The 19,887-nt window shown below is 42.4% G+C and overlaps 1 protein-coding gene across 1 annotated transcript in view; it reads right to left on the minus strand.

Moving 5' to 3' along the window:
* Window positions 1–19,887, minus strand: part of LOC104491593 (VPS10 domain-containing receptor SorCS3-like) — a gene marked incomplete at its 3' end in the record, with an annotated part of 133,212 nt that overhangs the window by 48,541 nt on the left and 64,784 nt on the right. The window contains exons 5-6 of the mRNA XM_010134043.1: window positions 12,605–12,669; window positions 5,648–5,766 (exon numbers count right to left, since the gene is read on the minus strand). Coding sequence (XP_010132345.1) covers window positions 5,648–5,766; window positions 12,605–12,669 — 184 coding nt within the window. The remainder of the gene's footprint in view (window positions 1–5,647; window positions 5,767–12,604; window positions 12,670–19,887) is intronic.

Raw genomic sequence — 19,887 nt, forward strand, 5'->3', positions numbered from 1 at the left:
CCAAAAAAATAAAAAAATAGATACGCTGGGGGGGGGGGGCAACCACTAGAGCTGCTTAGTTCTTCAGCCATGGGACTATCACAGGTCCCGGGAGAACACGACGTGAAGGAATCTGGGGTCCAGAGAGACATGTGCAGTTCCCAGAAAACTGAATCACAAATGAAACCGCATAGAAAGCTGCCAAGAAAGCTTCCCAAGAGGAGAAATGGCAGGAGGGGCCAGGTGACAGACAAGACCCTCTTACGAATTTCAGCCTGTAGTTAAAATCCTTGATAAATGATGCCTCAGAAATGGAGAAGAGAAGGGGCACCCATGTTCCCACTCTTTAAAGGCATTGGAAAGTGATAATGCACTGCCTCTCAGCATGCCTGTCTGGTTAATGGTGCAAAGAACTTCCCATTTAAAGCGGGAACAGAGCAGGGTCTGAAGAAAACAGCCAGCCCTTTTCAAACAGAGCTTGCAGGTGTCATTCCTTATGAGTCCTTATGAGGTAAGGCCACCAGTCAAAGGCAGATGTGAGAGTCTTCATCCTCAAAGACAGCTGTTTGGACTGCTAGAGGAAACAAGCATCTCCCTCATATTCAAACCAGATATCAGCTTCTAAATCTCAGAGTCCTCCATGCCCAGGAGCTTTGTCACTGCCATGGGAAGTGTTGAAAGACCAAGCCACATTTCGGATCCACTTCAGCTGCACTCCATTGGGACAGCAGAATCTGCATCATCCCAGAGAAAAATAAAGACATAAAAAGCAATCAAGATAGGTATTAATCACCCATCCACACATCTCTGCACTGACTTACAGCTAGTTCAAATCAAAAAGGCCTAAGTTACCCTGAGGGTCATCTAGTGCTGACAGAGACAGAAGTTTAAGGGAGGAACCGGGACAGTGTTAACTGGATGCTGTACTAGGCTGGTATGACCTCTGGGAGGAAAGCCACACACTGAAGGGTTTACACAAGGAAAACACAACAAGATTAATAGAGGGAGAAAATGTGTTTTATGAGAGCTACATCTGTAGCTGGGGGTAAAAAAAAAAAAAAAAAGGACAATTTTCAAGACCGAATCCTTCCTCAAGTCCCTTAGGATTTCATGAGTATGCCCAAAGCTTATCCGTCCCGTTTCTAACTCTATCAATTCCATTCTCATAAAAAATACTACCTCTCCCTGTAAACTTTGTCTCACTCACATCCTTAGGCCAAAAGCGCTATCACATTACTGCCAGCAGTCTTCACGTCGCACATTCCGAAGAGTTCTTTTATTGTTAATGTCCCTCTCCTGACACCCAGGAAAATACAGTCCTTACATAGGTCTGCACCAATGTCAGGAATGTCATCACTCCCTGCCAGCGACCAGGCTCATCTAGCACCAGACTCCAACCACCCAGCAGAATCACTGAGCTATTACACATAACCTTTGGGGTGACTGGGACCGACTACTTAGCAATAATTAGCTCTCTATGGCAGCTGTAGGTCTGTCCCCAAGAAGGTCGCTTTCCGCAGAAAACATTGTCCCAGAGCAAAGCTGATTTCCAGAGAACACTGCGGCGTTCGTACCCCCTTAGGAGTTCTCAGATCACCACGAGTAAGCAACACTGTACTGAATGTTTTTTGGCCCAGACTCTCCTCACTCCCTGCAATAAGTGGTAACATTTGCTCATGCTTTCTTGCAATCTCAGTGGAAAGTTTTCACCTGGCAAAGTTGGCAAAGAACTGTACACAGATCATTCCTGGTCTTTTCTTTAAAGAACTAACTAGTATTGATGTTATTTGTTTATGTATAGGAAAATAACAAATTTTTCTCCAGACAATGTTTTCTCAGTTAAAACAGAATTTCCTGGAAAATAATCCCCATTTTCATCAAAACCTATTGCATTTTAGACTCTTTACAGCAACCTGAGCAGTTCCATTAGAAACTCTGATACAAGGTATTGGAAAGTATTTTCCCCACAATTCCCCATGTGGGAATTGTGTGCTGTGACTTATTTTTACTATAGAAATTCTACAAAATACCAATACACTAGATTCATACATAAAATAAAACACTAACCCTGACCACTGGGTTTCATAACGTAGGCTCTGCACATGAGAATACTGTAGCAGTTCAGGTAGTTGCCAGGAAGTCAAAACTTATTGCAGGTTGTCGCTGCATCTAAGTTCAGAAACTGATACTATCTTAGTAGTGAGTACTGAAAGGCAGCAATAAGGAAAGGTGTGGTACAGCTATAGCAAAAGGCACATTACAGCTGTAGAGAAAGTATGGGCTCCCCTTCTGCACAGCTATATACACGAACACCACTGACACTGACCTTAATGGCACATCAAATTAGCTGCTCATCAAATTAGCTCCTTTTTGGTGTGGTAAATAAATTCAGACACATTCCAAGGTTTTCACACAAATAAATGACCTGCTCTGCAAGCTGTATGCATTTTAAGTATTAACCATGAAAGATGATGATGATACTGGCTCCTGTCTACATCAGAGCAATCCTGTGAACTGAATGAAAACTTATACACACAAGAGAGGGCAGGACTTTTTCTTAATGTATCAATTTATGTAGCATTATCCAATCTTAGTGTTGCGTGAGGCATCCTTAAATAACTATTGATTGATCAAATAGAAAGTCAGTCAAGAAATTCAGAGAGTTCACCTACTGTTTTATTCATCCTGCTCGCTCTCTCAGCAGCTATTTCATCCTTCCTTCTTCACTACCTTTTACATTTTTCATCATATGCTATGTTATTTATCTCCTTTGCCAGGTAAGCAGTCCCAGTCTTTTAAACTCTCTTCATGGGCAAGTTTTTTTTTCAAGCATAGGTTTATTGCCATTTTCATCCTTTGCACTGCAATTCTGCAAGATCCTTTCAGAATGCACAACAGCTTTCAATAAGGAATCATTGATTTGTAATGGCACTGTAACATTTTCTGTATTCTTCTTTCTCCCATCCATTATGGACCATGGTATCATGTTTGCTTTGAGTACATAGTTACACAGGTTAATGCTGCCCAAGAACCTGACACTACAGGCTTGTTCATCAACTTGTTTAGAATGGATAGGCACTGGTAAATAACTGTATGCAGCTAATTAAAAAAATATTAATAGCTAGGATTCATCTTCCCTAATTTTAGTTGTCAAAAAGTTAGGGGTCTTCTCTAAGCTATACTTAGGTTCCTTCTAATATTAATGAGAAAGGTGTATTCAGAGAGACCTTTCTCATCCTGCAATAGGTACAATAAGAGAAGATAAATTGTCCCTGAATGTTTTGATCTCTTCACTCACTTTAGAGGAACATAGACTACTGGTTTAGACTAAAAATCTACTGTTCTCATGACAAAAGTTAAAAGAAACAAGTTCCTCTCTCTGCTCCAAGACATTACTTCTGATTTGTTCCATCACAGACCTCAGATCAGAACCCATGTACCCATCCTTCATGCAGCTATTAAACCTCACCAGGTTCTTAACATTTAATTTCATATTTATTTATTCATCTTTGTCTAATATTTGAAATTCAGAGGAGCTGGCTCCCACATTTCCGTCCAAGATTATCTAGACAAAATGATACACACACACAGTCAATGTGACACATCCCGTAGTAGGCAGCTATATCACATTGCTTGTGAGACTAATACATCCAGGACATACCAGCGCTCCTACATATGTACTGAGCAAACACTCTGCACAGCCCATCGACCGTATGCTGGACATGGTGGATTTAACACTCCTTCAGCTCAGAGAGTGTGTGCTGTGAATTTGAAGTGTCTGCGTGTTACTCGAGTACTACATGGACTCAAGCCATGCCCAGTTTCTGCAGCTACCTACGACAAGATGCTGGACAGTCAGAAATCCTGCAAGTGTGATACAAAAGAGAGGGAAAGTGATAAGCAGCCTGTCAAAGGGAGAGTCTCTTGCCCAAAGCAGCAGGAACGTTCAGTGTGTATATTTAAGAATTTTTAAAAGTGTGACTATATGACTTCCACTTTGAACACCCATTAAGCTATAACAAAACATTGCTAAGGATATTCAAGATCCTTGAAGTATTAAATACACATACATGCATGTGTTTCTATGCATACACACTTTTCCTTAACTTGAAGCAACTAGCAGCTATTAGCGTGAGCTTCTCAATGCTCATTTGAGGCAGAGGAATGTACACACCAGGCAGATGTCCTCACTGCAAGCCCGGCTTTCTAAACAGAGCAGTCCTGTTTCAACACAGGTGGGAGCTGTGGAATGAGAAATGTCTGTAAGGTCTCATGCTAGTCTTAAAAAATTGGCTGCTCCACACCACTCTCAGCCACAGACAAAATCCTCCAGATTAAGAGAGTCTCTCTAAAACACTCCTTGGAGAGTAGAGCACTTTCCAATTGGAAAGCCATTGCTTCTAGTGAAATCATGACTTACTAAGTTACAAAAGCTAGCAGCATGTCTCCCTATGATGCCAAAGGAAGCAGTAGGAGGTTGGGTTTCATTGGGGACTGAGGGGAACTGTGGCTCCCACAGCAATCAGTCATCTCCAGAACAGCAGACTCCACTACTCACAGGAGGAGAAGTTTGCCAATATTACCCAAGCGCATGCAATTTCCACGTTGCAGCCCTCCCAGGTCACATGGATCCAATTATTCACCTAATCCCAGCACAGAACTATCAGCCTTCCAACTTAAACTCCCACTTCTAAGATAAATAAACAGATCAGAACTTATAATTTGGATACATTCAAGAAAAATGTTCCCCCAAGGAAGCAAAATAGAAGCTTAATGTAACCCAAGCTTGCTCAAAAAGGGAAGCATATGTCTTTTCTGCACCACCTGGATCCAAGCTCCATCTCATCTCATTTCATCTCATCTCACTCCCCCTCTTCAGCATTGGTGACAAGCACTTAACATCATCATGTCTGTAATCTCTGTGTTTCCTGAGCCTTCTATGACCTGAAATCACTGGCTCCCAGTTTCACGCAAATGGCACATCTTCAAGCAGTGTTCCGCCATACCGTACTATTCATTCTCACACTTCCACAGGTATGAAATAGGGAGAGAGACCCTTGTTCCATCCAGCCCATGTATTCTTAGAAAATCTCAAAACCATGTAGTTTCTTTACCCATTTCTGTCACTTCCTCCTCATCTCCAAAATGATTATCAACTAGCTGACGTATTTACAGCCATCTTCCAACCTGAAGCTGTCCTAGAACATCCTTTTTCCAATCCCTCTGCTATTTTACCTCCTACTGCAAATCTTTATTCACTCCATTAGCATTACTTGACTGCCAAATCAGCATAAACCTTTCAATTTGTTAAAACGATCACTCAACACCTTTCCTTTGTTCTTCTCTGTTCTCTCCAATTCATCACTAGCTTCTATTTTCCAAGCAGCCACAATAACAGCAAGTTAGAGCTTCTGTGAAACCCATGGACTCTTATGTTTATTGATGAACTTCCAGAATATATCAGATTCACCATGAGACAATTCATGAGCAGAGAGATCAATTGTTTTGCCCCAGACTGCACAGCTAATCTAGAGTGGGCAGTTATAGAGTCCCAACTTTTATGACCTGTGGTCCATGCACTTGTCCTAAGAATATCCCTCCTCTCTTGCACAGAACAAACACCTTGCACAGGCAGAATTCACATCACATTTGTATCAAGCCAACATACCTGCAGGAAGATATATTCATCCTGAACAACAAGGGAGCTGATGTCAATGGAGCGTGAAAATGGCCCAGTCTTTTTGGTCTCTGAGCACTCTTGGATCCGACAGGTCAAATAATGGGTGTCTGTAATGGGAGAATATGTACAAATGAGAACTGCCCAGGTAGGAGCTTCTTGTCTGCAAACATCAGCAGCAGCTTGACAGAAGATCTCTGAAGAGAAGTCTTAACCTCATCTCCAACTAGATAGACATTATTGTGTGATCTGCCTCCAGCCTTTAAAACTGTAACTGCTCTCTGGAGTCAGGAATTCATCACACTTCCACACGCACCATTCCTTTCCCCACTGTGCAGATATCCCTCAGGAGATTGGAGTTCAAACCATAAATGGATGGTACAAATCATAAACGCATCAGAAAACTGATGATGAGACCATATAGAGCAGAAGATTTTAAAAGACAGACAGGTAGTATTTATCAATTTCAACTACCCTGCTGTGCTTGGAATTATATCCCCATCCTCCCCCTGAAATACCCTGGCCTTGATGACTGATTGCAATTGTAGTAGTAACACATACAGAGAAAAAAAGAAAAGCCCAATGCAGCACTATTAAATTTATCTTATTTTGCTGTGAAAATGACAAGCATCTCCCAAAATTAAGTATTTATAGCCATATAGTCTAGGTATAAAAATGTCATAGACACAAAATAACATGATTAGTTGAAGAGTCCCAACAGTAGTTAAATGCACTGCAAGAGGCATCAAATGTTTCTGTCAGGAGAAAAGATGAGAAGACCATCACACTAATGAGATGCCTTGTCAGTCCTTGGCATTGCTTGAGAGAGGGAACAGGACTGAAAGATGAACGTGAAGATGACATAAGGCAAAGGCAGACACAGAAAGTTGCTCAGAGTGGCAAGAACAGACGTACTCACCTCCAGCAAGTTGGCAGGGGTTATAGGGGATTAAGCATTATTTCGCTCAAGCTAAGAAAAGACCTCATGAAACAGAACAATCAAAGCACTATGTCTCTGGATGTGTGTAATCTACATATGCCATCTCTGCCTTTCAACTGCTCTTCTGAAAATTGCGAATTAGGGAGAAAATGGAAATAAAATTAAGCTGACAGCTGCAGTGATAAAAGGGTCATATCTTTTACCCTGCAGCACTTCTACGGGCTTCTTAGATTCATGCACTTTTTCGCTTTTCTACAAAGGATGAGGACAGACCACCAATGAAGAAAGCAGTGAGTTTATAAGGGCTGCGGTGAGCCTGGAACAGTGATTTTAGTTCACAACTGCACCTTTTAACGAAGATCTTGTCAAACTTAGGCCAAAAGGATAAAAGGGAAGTTTCAAAGGACAGTAACTAGCCTAACAAAGCTGCTTACAGGATTCTCCAACTCATAAAACCTGCTAGTGCCCTTAGTCTGTGACTTTCCAGTGGCAGCAAAATGTGATTCAGTGGAAAGCACTGGGGGGGGCAAAACTGAAATCCTCTGACACTCAGCTGACGGCCTTCCCATATTCAAAGACAAGATTGGCAAACTGGCAGCTTCCCCTTTCACAGCCTTGTCCTACCAACAGACTCTTAAGAATACAAAAGGAATACAAGGCAGAGGCATTGATAACAAGAATGTATTTTTAAAAAAGCTATGGTTTAAAAAATGTCACAAACTACAACCAAGATTTAATCTAATAGAGGTTCATGTCCAACCACATGACTGAAGGTCCGTGTTTAAAGGCTGCAGAGCTTGTTCTGGGTTGAGGCACTGGGAATTCCAGGTTAATAAGGGCTACTTGGCTGATTCAGATCCAGAGCAGTTGCACAGATCTGGTGTGGTACTGTCCTACCGATGATGCTAAAGCAGCAGAAACTGTTGCCAGTGCTAGATCAGAGTATCTGGAGATAATTAAAGTGTATGGTGAAAAATAGCAGAGACAGTATCAGGCAACTGGAGTACTGGAGCTGTGCTTTCTCCCAGCATAAAATACCAGCAGCAGAGTAGATAGATAGATATATACCAGTAGAGTGGTCAGACTCCTAGCTGGGATAAATTAAGGTTCTCCCAACTGACACACTTGGTCCAGACCTGGTATTTACCTTCTCAATGTGGAATTTAAGACATCTTTGTGGTGGATAAAAGCCGCTTCTCAGGAAACAAGAGGGCCTTATATACTGCCATGCTACCTAAATTGCTCAGCAGCCTTGAATTGTTCTTTGAGGCAGCACTAAAATTAGGCAGAACAAGGAGGAGAGGTCAGGAGCCATATTTTTAGAAGCTCATTCCCTCTGGTATGTTCTCCCACACAGTCGCCTGGATATTCTTATCCCTCCAAAAAGGGTATAATTTGCTGCTGCTGAGTGACAGAATGGGAAGAGGAATAAAAACCTGTCACAAATAAATGCAAATAAATCGCAAGTGTTGACATGACAGCTAGGTTCCTGCCTATTGGGAAACGTGTCATTTTGAGTGTGTTACACCAGCAATCAAATATACTCGAAGAATGACGCCTCATTAATATTCACGGGAAGTTGGTGATGGAGAAGGGGATAGCTCCCTACCTATTTTCCATTTAGTTTCCCATTTGGTTATTTATTTGTGTATATTTTACAACACAGGGCCTGTGAAAAAAAACAGACCCAAAAAAATTATCTTCAACCCTGTTTGCCTTTGGGCATTAAAATATCTTCAAGTGTTGCTTTTTTTCTTGCTGTCCCACAGAAAATGAAAAATAATTCCCTTTAAAATATATTGTTAAAAATCAGGTAAAAACTATGACAGCATCCAGTTCACCTTTGTGTGTGACTGGAAGCAAGAAACAGCCCCAGTTCCATGCTCTAGCTTCTTGAAGGGTATGATCCTTTCAAGAGTTGTCTTTCCCCTATATAGGAAGTACAGGGGCGCTTAAAAAAAATGTCAATTAAGAGAGAAGGGAGCATCCAAACTTCCAAGTTGTTATCTACCTCTTCTCTGAAGGGGGTTAATTTTTTCAGCCGTGTTTTGCACAACCACAGGGAAAAGGGACAGCTGCCCAGAGGGGCAGGTGGCATGTGCCCAAACTATGCATTTATAGCCTCGCTGACCTTTCACTGGGAGATACCTGTCTTAAGGAGGTTAGCTTCTATCTGGGGATTATTTCCAATTTATATGTCATCTTATGCATCATCAGAATTAGAGGGTTTGGGTGTTCTGTTTTGTTTTTGTTTTATTACGTTCCACTGCAAAAGGTGTTGAGAAGACCTTCTTATTTCCCAGACAGCCTCAAAAACTTCTCATGCTTATAACCCCAACATCCAGTTTTCTCAGCCCACCTGGGAATGAGGCAATGCAGACATCACACAGCCTGGAGGGTTTGCTGCAGCTTAAATCCCAACATCCATACCTCCACACATACAAATCTTTCCCACCAACTTATCTTACTTAGGATTGGGGAATGGCTTTCTCAGATGTGCAGGCATCTTCCAGTTGAGAAGCTTAAAACACCTCCCCGTGGCTAATTAACATAGCCTCCCATGTTGTAAATTTGGAGGGTACTTTCACCCTTTTTTAGAAGTTATAAAATTGAAACAATTTCTTGAAATCTACAGGTATAAACTGGTGAAAAAACCAAACTACTAAGTCTCCTCTTTGCCCACCAGTGATTGCAGCTTTGGCAGGAAGCAGGGACACAAGCGGCTTTCTCTGGTGGGTAACCCTCAGGTGGGTCCCTGAAGGGAGACACTGAAACAGTCAAACCCATCACTGTGCTGAAGGCTGCAAATGGCAAAACCTATGTGCATGTTACTGTGACTTAACAGGGACACAAGGCAGCAGGAGCTGCTCATTGCTGGCAGCGTTAACAAGGTAGCTAAAAGCAGGCATCGCTGGCCAGCATAGCTAACAGGGAGAAGCTAAGCTGATGCAAACAAGTTGCACTAGCAAGCTGGTTCATCTTAAGTTGAGTCCTGGTGTCAGGAGAGACTTAAAATCATAAACTGCCAGTGAAGGTTACCATGGGAGGGAGAAAAAACTAGCTGGCTTCATCAATTTTTCCCCCAAAGGAAAAGAGGATCTAGAAATGTAGACAGGACTCCAAATTACTCCCCAGGAATTAGTTATCCTGTTTTATCTTTCTGGTTTGGTTGTTCGGTTGTTTTTGGTTTTTTTTTTTGCCCTATTTTTCCTTTAATTAAAATACTGTTTATTGCATCGTACCTATGAGAGGGGAGAAGATTATCTCACTGAACATCAGAAAGTTTAATGTATCTTTCCCAGGAGCTGGTGGGTGTTTGTGTCAGTGTATTTGTAATAGTTACCTTGCATCTAACCCTGTTTTTGCTGCTGCCTATTACACCCAGGCAGAAGGTAAAGTGCCCAGGGCTCCTGCATGCTCTTGCAATTTAAAAATGCAAGCCTAGATTATTATTCTGATACAATAGCTCTGCCAAGATTTCGAAAAAATGTGAAAAATTTCATCTGCTATGAAAGACAGCTTGAGATCAGTTAGGGACTGGAATTAGCAGCATTTTGCACGTATTTAAGGAGTCTAGACACTGAGGTAGATGTTTTTTCAGAGACCCTGCCATTCCAAATGACCAGGCAGACAAAACCTTGGGGGAAGACATCTTAGAGGACAGACACCAGAGTGGTGAACAGGATTTCCCCCTCGCAGGTCCATGATCTTATTGATAGCCCCGACTCATTTATGGCTGAATGAGAATCTGGTATATCCCAGATATACCTGTTCCCAGGCTGCTCCCAGCCACGGAGCATATTTTAGGCTCCAGTGGCTGAATTAGTATTAGACAGGTTCTTGAATCCCATTACTGCTAAAAGAAGGAAAAAGAAAGAAAAAAAGAAAGAGAGAGAGAGAGAAACAGAGAGAGAGAGAGAGAGAAACAGAGAGAGAGAGAGAGAAACAGAGAGAGAGAGAGAGAAACAGAGAGAGAGAGAGAGAAACAGAGAGAGAGAGAGAGAGAAACAAACAGAGAGAGAGAGAGAGAGAGAGAAACAGAGAGAGAGAGAGAGAGAGAGAAACAGAGAGAGAGAGAGAGAGAGAGAAACAGAGAGAGAGAGAGAGAGAGAGAAACAGAGAGAGAGAGAGAGAGAGAGAAACAGAGAGAGAGAGAGAGAGAGAGAAACAGAGAGAGAGAGAGAGAGAGAGAAACAGAGAGAGAGAGAGAGAGAGAGAGAGAGAGAGAAAAAAAATACCAGGTTCAGGAGTCTAATCTTGAATATGACTTCCTTCCTTCACTGCTTTTTTTTAATTTTTTTTTTTTAATAAAAAGCATGGAGGAAAACACTAGAGAAAAGACCAACGCCCCCTCTAGAAGAATCGTGTACTTTCCAAGTGGCCAGAGACACTGAAGGCATGGATTCTTGTCCCTGAAGTGAGCAATGGGAATACCCAAATCTACAATTGTTAATGCATCAAGCAAGTGACAGCCACCATACTGACCTAAGAGGCATTAAAAAAGCCTCCCCTTCCTTCTCCCCACTACTGAGGAAAATTTTAATCAGAAACTTTCTGATCAAGAGGAAATAACTGCAGGGGTAGCAGTTTTCCCGCAGGTGTTAAGTGCCGCAGCCATTTGACTGAGCCCAATTTAGTTACACAGCCAACCAGGAGAAAAGTTCAACCTCCCATTCCTAAGTACACAAAGCTGTACCATTTCACACCAGGTAAGGCTATAGCTTTGAGGCAAGCAATGTGTTGTAACATAAACTACTATCATTTTAAGCCTTAAAAACTCTAACTGGAGCAACGCGGTTCTTTTGTGCTGTGCTTGGCTGGGAGCAGAGTCATTTTGGTGCTGTGCCCCAGCGGGACATGCGCAGCCCGCCCGTGCCTGCTGTCTGTGGGATGACGGCTTGCAGTGGGCCTGTTTTGCTGACACTACTGGTTAAGTCTGACCTTTCAGTGAAACCCTCAATACCACCAACTGCCAATTTCAACATGCTGAATTTATACATAAAAACAAGAATGAACAGCCAACCCGTAAGCAAACAAGACCTGAAGGAAGAGAGATAGATGTCTGCAAACTCAGGATAAATCTTTCAAACAAAGCATCTATATCCTTGACACATCCAACATTCAAATAGCTGGATGATCAAGTTTAAATTTAGTTTGGAAACAGACTCCATCAGCAGTTTGCTTGCTTACTTGATTGCTTTTTTTACTTGCTTTTGGCCACTTCTCCCAGCATCCCTGCAACAGCACACACAGCAGTAAAGGCACTGAAGAAGCCTCCCTACCTTGTCCACCCACCTGCCACCCTGTTTTGCTTTTTCCACCTATTCAACAAACAACTGTCACTCTTGAGCTTTTATTGCTTGGTTATTTATTCAGCTGCCATCGCTAAATAGCAGTGGGAGGCCAATAAGCAATTTTAGAAGATCCACAGCCTCAGTACCCACCCTGATAGACAGGAGCTTGTTCTCACAGCATCTGGCCTATGCAGCACTTGACTAATCAACACAGAAAAGTTTGCCACCAGAAAACATGAGGCCTTTTCCTCCCAGAAATCCTCCACAACCTCAGTCCTAGGCTTCATTTCCACACTGTCCTCATAGTGCAAAAGGGACGCATGTCCCATTGCTGTATGGCACCCCAGAAGCAGACACATCACTATGCTGTAGTTCTGAGAAAGACCTAGAACACTTGGGAGAGAGTGCTGGGAAAAGGCGACTTCTAATACTGCCACCCTCGCCGTAGGTGATTTCTCCAATTCAGCTGTTCTGAACACCTCTGTAAATGCACAGAGGCTGTACTGCGCCGTGCTGGTAGCCCAGCTCTTTACGATTCACATAAAGTACATGACACTGAAACGGCAAAATGAGGAACAGAATAGATCTCATCGCCCACATCTTTCCTATCAATGAAAATGTAAACGGGGAGGCCAAATGAGTAAAGCAAATTTCCATTCCCATTCCATTCTTGACTCTAAGCCAAATTTTTCAGCGTTGACTGCAGGCACTCACATCCATCAGCTGTCCGGGCTTCCATGTGCACAAGATCAGGTTCTTTATCCAAACCAGCCACTGACCTGTGGAGTGAGAGACAGAGAGAGAGAAAGAAGGCAGCCAGTTAGATAAAAGGCTGCAATCAGACAGAGAGAGGGTGAGGGAAAGCAAAACCAGTACAAGTGTACCTTGTGATAACACACATGTAGGTCCCTCCTCCTACCAACTTGTCACCTTTGTGTTTCAACACAGCCCACTCTCAGAGGCCGTACACTAACCCTTAAGACAGACAGTGAGTGAAACTGCCTATCCCTTGCAAACAAGATCAAGACTAGAAAGATCATTCTTGTGGCAAAGCAAGCTGGTTCCAAGCTGACAATACAATACTGGATGGAAATTTTATGCTGCCGATTTTAATGCTAATGGAAAGCCAAGGGCACAGCAATTTAAAAAGGGGGGTTATTTGGCTGAATAGTGACATGAGGAACTGAGTTTCCTGATCTGCCCGTGATTTGCTGGGCAATCTTGTTATTACCTCAGTTTCCCTCTCTTCAAAAGAAAAATGATGATGCACATATGCATGGTGAAGTTCTGACACAAAGAAAATGCAGTATTCATTATTCAACCCATGATCCCTTGCCACAGTCCTTGTTAATCATGAAACAAGGCACAATGAGTTTCATTAACCTCATTAGTCGAAACCAGAGTGCCTCAAGTCAAATTTTCCTTTGCATTGTTATTTTAATCCCTAAAAATGTTTTGCTAGGCACATTACAAAGATAGTTTTCCTCCTGGCAGAGGGAAAGTCAAGCCCAGAACAGCAATGTTATCATTAGTGTCCTGGCTGATAAGAATCACTGGGAGATGAACATTTAGTTCTAGCAATGGCTGGCAGGGGAAAAAAAATCCATAGATGTCCACGTGATTTATGGAGCTGCTTCTTCTGAGTTAACCAAAGGGTTAGATTAAAAAGGGACAACGACAAAAATCAGTTTCTAATTTGGTGGAAGCTGAATTTGATACAGTAGATTGTAAATAATAGATTCCCCCCAAGCCAGCCAACATTCACAATTCCCTAATGTTCTGAAACACTTTTATCACAGTCTTTTGCTGCTTTCATCCTTGGGGCATCAACAGCTAAAACATTAAAAAAAAAAAAAAGAAAAAACCAAACAAAATATAGATGTTCTGATACATTTTTGTGGATCACACAAAAACAGTGATTGAAGCAATGACAAACATCAAATGTGCCAGAGCTCAGCTAAGATCAGCCAGTGCTGCAAATGCCAAAACAACTACGTTATTACCCACTGTGTAGGTAACCGAAACTGGCACTGCTTGTTAACCAGAGCACCATGTTGATAGCAAGTCCATTCACAACACACTGTGGATTGTGGCCAAAAAACCCCTACACAACAAAACAAAGCCGCGCAGGCAGAGCTTTCATCACTGTACTCCCAGTGAGAAATAGTCTGCTCCTTAATCGCTACCATCAGTTTTCAGGGTGATCCCACAAGGAAGAAAGTGCTATCTGTTATCAGTAAGGATGCCAGAGCAGGCCTGAGTCCGTGAGACCGTGTAATTATCAGGGTCAAATCTTTCAAGTATCTGGACACAGTTAAAAGTGACAGTAGGACAACTAGAAATTTCTTAAACATTATGGTGTGCAGCAACATTATTTCCCAATGTATTTTGGAAGGGCACACATCTTTCGAGTCCACAGCAGAAGTTTTCTGCCTTTTTCCCCATAAGTAGCCCTAAATGCTGTGATTTCAGCTGTTCAGAACCATAAGCCTCACCTATGACATACCAATAGGGACAGAGGTAAGTGCTTAACAGATCTATCCACCACAACTCTGTCAAAGCGAGCAGTAACTTCAGCACCATTAGGCACAGGCTAGGAACACGGTCATGACCTGCCCCACAGCCCTTCCCAACAGCCTTCTTACTTAAATCCAGCCTCCACCCTGAAGCTTGCACTCTACAGGCTGACTTCTGGAAGCCAGACACCAACCTTCTACCCATTTGCTGTGTCCTGACACTACAATGCCAGGCTGCATCGCCTGCTCCCCACGGCACCTCCTGGGTCCCTCCCCTCCAGCTGCAGAGGACACTGAGCTTCTCTCCGCAGCAACAAACCTACTCCTGGCCCAGGTAATAAGAAACACTAGTCTGCCACAACACTATCCATTTTTAAAGGGACTGTAATTAGAAGAACCTAAGTATTTAAAAAAAAAAAAAAAGGCAAAATACTCATTTTCATTGTGCATTTGCATACACAAGCTCTGTGGATCTACTCATAATGAGCACCAGGGGACAACCGGAGTCTCCTGAAACACGTCATTCTATCTTAAAATTCCTTCCCAGTGCCATCTACTTGTTTCATTAATTAGTTTTGACAAGCCTGATGGTTCTCTTCAGAACAATGATGATGAAACAAGGACCAGCACACAGCACCCCTCTAGTACTCTGCTTACCAAATACTGTACTTTGAGTGGAAAAGCTCACAAAGCAATCTCCTGCAACCCAAAAGAAAGACAAGCTTCTGTTGCCTGCAGACAGATAACAAGCTTGTAAAATAATATATTGGTCATCCTTCATTCTCCGAAACCAAGCCACTGTCTTATGTCAAAGACTCTGACTGCAAAATAAATCCCCAATCAATGCTGTTTCTTCATGCCTCGCCTCATGTCTGTTCATACTGGCAAAGTATACAGCTTTGCTTTGCAGTGCTCTGACTCCTGAATATGGGTATTTTCAGTAAATGGTCTCTCATCATTTGTCTGGAGAAGGTTCACACGAAGAATGTGAAAAAATAGCAAAAAAGCCAAGCAGTGGAAAGCGCAAGATGTGAATGCAGGTCCTGGAGCTCAGCTGCAAAAATGCATAACCAGACTGTAAAGCTATTCTTTTACCCCATGTAGTAATTTCTCTGGTCTTGAGAACTCACTACAATAACCTCTTAGATCTGGCAATACAAGAGCAGCAACCAAACAAGAAGAGACACTTCACAGCCTTATATTTTCTCATACTTTATCTCTCTGATTCTTCATTTGGAGAATGCACTGCTCAAAACTATTTGAGCAACTGAAGTATGATGAGAGATGTCAGCATCCCCTGACTTACCAGTTCCCTTGTGTGTCCTCTACCTCCAAGTGGAGCCCACAGAGTGGGGTTGGCTGAGAAGGGGTTTCATGGCTCTCTGACTGGCAAACAGCTCTACTTCAGAGGCTTACAAACACAGGAGTATTTAACACCACTCAGAAGCCTAAGCTCAGCTTCAAAAGTTTTCCTGACACATGCACAGCTCAACTCTTGTGTTTCGTATGTGCAAAAACTCCAGACAGCAAAACCTAAACCAAGGTCCACAAAATGCACCCATGTGTGCTGCTGCCTTGGATGGCCATGGAGAGGAAAAAAGGGCACGTTCTCTGTGAGAAACCATGCTAAATCAACACCCTCCACCATCCCTATTCATTTATCACTACTCAGATGAGAAAGTGCTGAAAGGATGCAGGTGAAGTGACAGGAAAGGTCGTTTTTATCCTGCTGACATGTTCCCTGACTGCTGCAAAGGCAGTTTTCAAAATGTGGAGCCTGCAGCCAGTATTGCAGCTGGTGCAGGATCATTGGCCAATTAAGAATTCAAACAACCTCTGAATCCCATCAGGAAGGAAGCAATAGTTACTTTTTCTCTTTCTTTTTTGTTTTCATGGTAGCTCGTGTTTTTCACAAGATCTTCCATCCTTTCTTTTCGGAAGACAATTGTGTGTTCTTGAAAGTTGAAGGATGGATTCTGGCAAGATCCTTGTCTCTATCTTGAGGAAAAACCATTGTGCATGGATGCACATTTACCAGGCTGTTCTGCTAGTATTTCATCTCTGATCAGGAGAGCAAGCAAGCAAGAAGGACAAGGAAAAAACAGTATTCTGCATTGTAAGTAGCTGTTCCAGAAATGTTTCCATGTAAGACACTATATAGCTTAAAAAGAGAAATGCTAGCATATGCAAAGAAAAGAAAAAAGAAATACACAGACTTTCTGGGTTACTTGCGTACTGTTCACTGTTTCTACCAGCTCTACCGCCTATCCACAGAATAAACAGTTTCTGCATCTTTTTCTACCCATTTTCTGGACATCAAGCATTCAATGACAAAAGGCAGCATTGAGATTTAGCTACTCTAGCATCTTAGATAAAAATGCTGAGCAATTCAGACTGCCTACTGTTGATCCTTGCTCCCTAAACCATCAATACAGAATAAGATATGCTCTATTCTTCCATCTCCTGGACCCATTATCTTGGGAGGTGGGAGTGCGTATCACTGCACATAAGCAACCTTTGTCTTAAGCATTTACAAGGTAAAAAAATCAGGTCACAGGGATCAGCCTTTCAAACTTGGTCTGGAATCTGCTGGATTGCACTTCTTGCCAGGACTGCGCCTGATTTCTGACCAGTCAAGATAGCATTCGCCAGCTCTGCTTTTGAAAACAAAAATTAGAACTTTTACAATGGATTGAAACTTTCCCAAGATGTTGACTTGGAAACTTATTTTTGCAGGTCGTCAGACTGAAGGTAATTGTCACTGCCCATGTAAGGAGACAGAGGAAACAGGTGGAGACTACTTAGCAGGGTTTTGTGCAGTACAAACGTGAAGGAACAAGACACATTTATTGTGCACTAATATGCAAAGGGCAAGGAAACACATCCTTTTGCTGCAGGCAACTGTAGTCAAATTAGTGGATGTTGCCAATTAGTCTGCTGTAAGTTTATTTGTATCTTATCTCAGAAATAAGCACTTTTGTGTAGCACCAGGCAAGCAGCACAGGGGACTAACTCATCTAAGCAACAAAAAGAGCAGAAACTGATCCACATTATTCCTGCTCAGCTCCTCTGAATCTTTTCACATAGCACAATGGTGCTAAATCATACATGCCTTTCCAACTTGGGCTCATAGCCAACAGGCTACCTTCTCCATCTGTTACGGCATCACGTTCTGATCCACATTATTCCTGCTCAGCTCCTCTGAATCTTTTCACATAGCACAATGGTGCTAAATCATACATGCCTTTCCAACTTGGGCTCATAGCCAACAGGCTACCTTCTCCATCTGTTACGGCATCACGTTTGGCTAGGTGTCAGTAATTGCAGTTACCTTGCAGATGGGCAAGGGGATTCTGTGTAGTCATCTGTTATTTACTGCAGTCAAGTCTAAACCTAGCTCCATCAGGCGTTAACTTTGCACATGAAACAGGCAGTGTGTGCGCAAGCTGCATACACCCCAGGCCAACAACACGCCATAAACTACCTCAGATAAGAACAGATACAAATGCGGAACCGTCAGGGGAAAGAATGTATTTATTAAACACATCAATGCAGTATCCTTTTGTGTGGCTGAGCAGGGGGAGATCCTGCAGGATGGGACAGGATGTGATACGGTCTCTAAAGAGTTATGGACAAAACCTCTTTGCACAGCATATTTCAAAGCGAGCTTGGAAAAAAAGCTGGGCAGAAAGATACTGTAAGGAAGTGTCTTAGCCAGGTCCCTGGAGCTTTCTAAATCTTTTCCAGTGCTAATTTCTGTGATGCTACAGTTCTGGACATCAGCAGAAGTAATTGTTGAGAGACTTAGCTTGCAAGATAAGGCAAAAAAAACTGCCCAGTGTTTATTCTAAGCTAATTTCTTTTCAGCAAAGCCAGTTCTTTTTAAAAAGGTCCCAATGAATTTTAAGGAGGTGTTCTGCCTGGTATCTCAAAGGAAACAAAAGGTGTTCACAGCATGTGTTTCCATATGTGTGCACACGCATATGCCTACCTGCCTCTCATCCCCACCACCTGCTGAATGTCTAAACCTGTAAATTACCTGTAAACTCTGTGGATTACACGTCCCAGAGCTTCAAAGTTGCCACACACTGTTATTTCATGGATACAGCAGGTCAGGAAGAGGAAAGTCATCCAAATCAATCCTCTCCTGGAGGTAAAAGCTGACATTTAGGCTCAACCATGTAACCAATCACTAGGGAATCTGCTCAAGACAGCAGGCTCTGCTGCACACAGAAATATTTTTTTCCTCTTTGCAGTACATAAAAGAAGGTGACTCTTTATATTACAGAAATTAATAGCAACGGGAAAGAAATGCCACTGAACCTGATAATACCGTTAAAGTATATTTATCAACAGAACAAAGTTGCTGTTAATTCATGGTTTTTTCTTTTCCCTGTATGCTAACGCCAAAATCGAAGAAAGTACAAGTAATTCTGTGCCTAGTTCTCATCCAGTTAATAGGTCTTAGTCCTTTAAAGTCCTCTGGCATTTATTCTGCAACCTACACTATAAACTCCAATAAACAGAACCAAATTTTTGTGAAATAATCTGAAAAAAGTGTGTGGGTAGAAGGATGAGGATCCTTACTCACAGCCCTGTCAAGGTTCGACCAGGCCAGCAGTACAGGCAGGGCGTGTGCTGGAGGTGGCATCTTAATTTCCCAGTGGTGCCTGAAATAACTTCTCATGGGGACTGAGACTTACACAGGGAGCAGATCTGTCAGCTACATCAAGCCAGCGCTCGTAGCAGGTCTGCTCCCAGGTGCAGTTGCAGTTCTGCTGCTTACTTACAAACTAAATAAGCTGCTCCCATGCAGGCTGCTGCTCCTGGCTCATCAGGGTACAGCTGATCCGGGCTACAGAAAAGAAGCCCTGGGGGCTTATCCTAACTAAGAAGCCTTTTTTTGCCAAGTCCAAGTAGTGCCAGCATTGAGATATGGTGGAAGTAACGAAGCATCAGCTCATTGAGTTGTTATTGTCTTGAAGACGTCCCAAAGCTTCAGTGCACAATATACCATCAACTCTCTGCCCCACATACATTCAGTACAGACAGCAAAGCTTTAAGGAAGGTATTTCTGAGAGGAGAGAGGGGATTTACCTGGGATTAGAGGTCTGAAAACTCTATGGTGGACAAATTTCAAACAATCTGACAGAAGGGTTTCATTCTATTTTGCCTTCTGAAGGAAGGGATGCTTTTTGCAGTTTTATTTTTAATAGTCTAAATTTCAAGTCCTTTGAGGAAATAAGAATAAAAATATATTTTTGGAAACACTAAAAAAAATGCACATTTTTAGCTTTGTCTTCTTTCTCATCCTTTTCTTTCCCCATCATCCTTCTATTTTCTTCTTTTTTTAATTGGATAGAAAAAAACCAGACAAATAGGAGAAGTGGAAACCCCAAATGCAGACATTACTGTGTATCATTTTGGTGATCAAAATCTATCCCAAATTACTGGGGGGGCGGGGGGGGGCAGGAATCCCCT

The sequence above is a fragment of the Buceros rhinoceros genome, unplaced genomic scaffold (assembly GCF_000710305.1).
Source record: "Buceros rhinoceros silvestris isolate BGI_N320 unplaced genomic scaffold, ASM71030v1 scaffold4634, whole genome shotgun sequence".
NCBI classification, from domain to species: Eukaryota; Metazoa; Chordata; class Aves; order Bucerotiformes; family Bucerotidae; genus Buceros; species Buceros rhinoceros.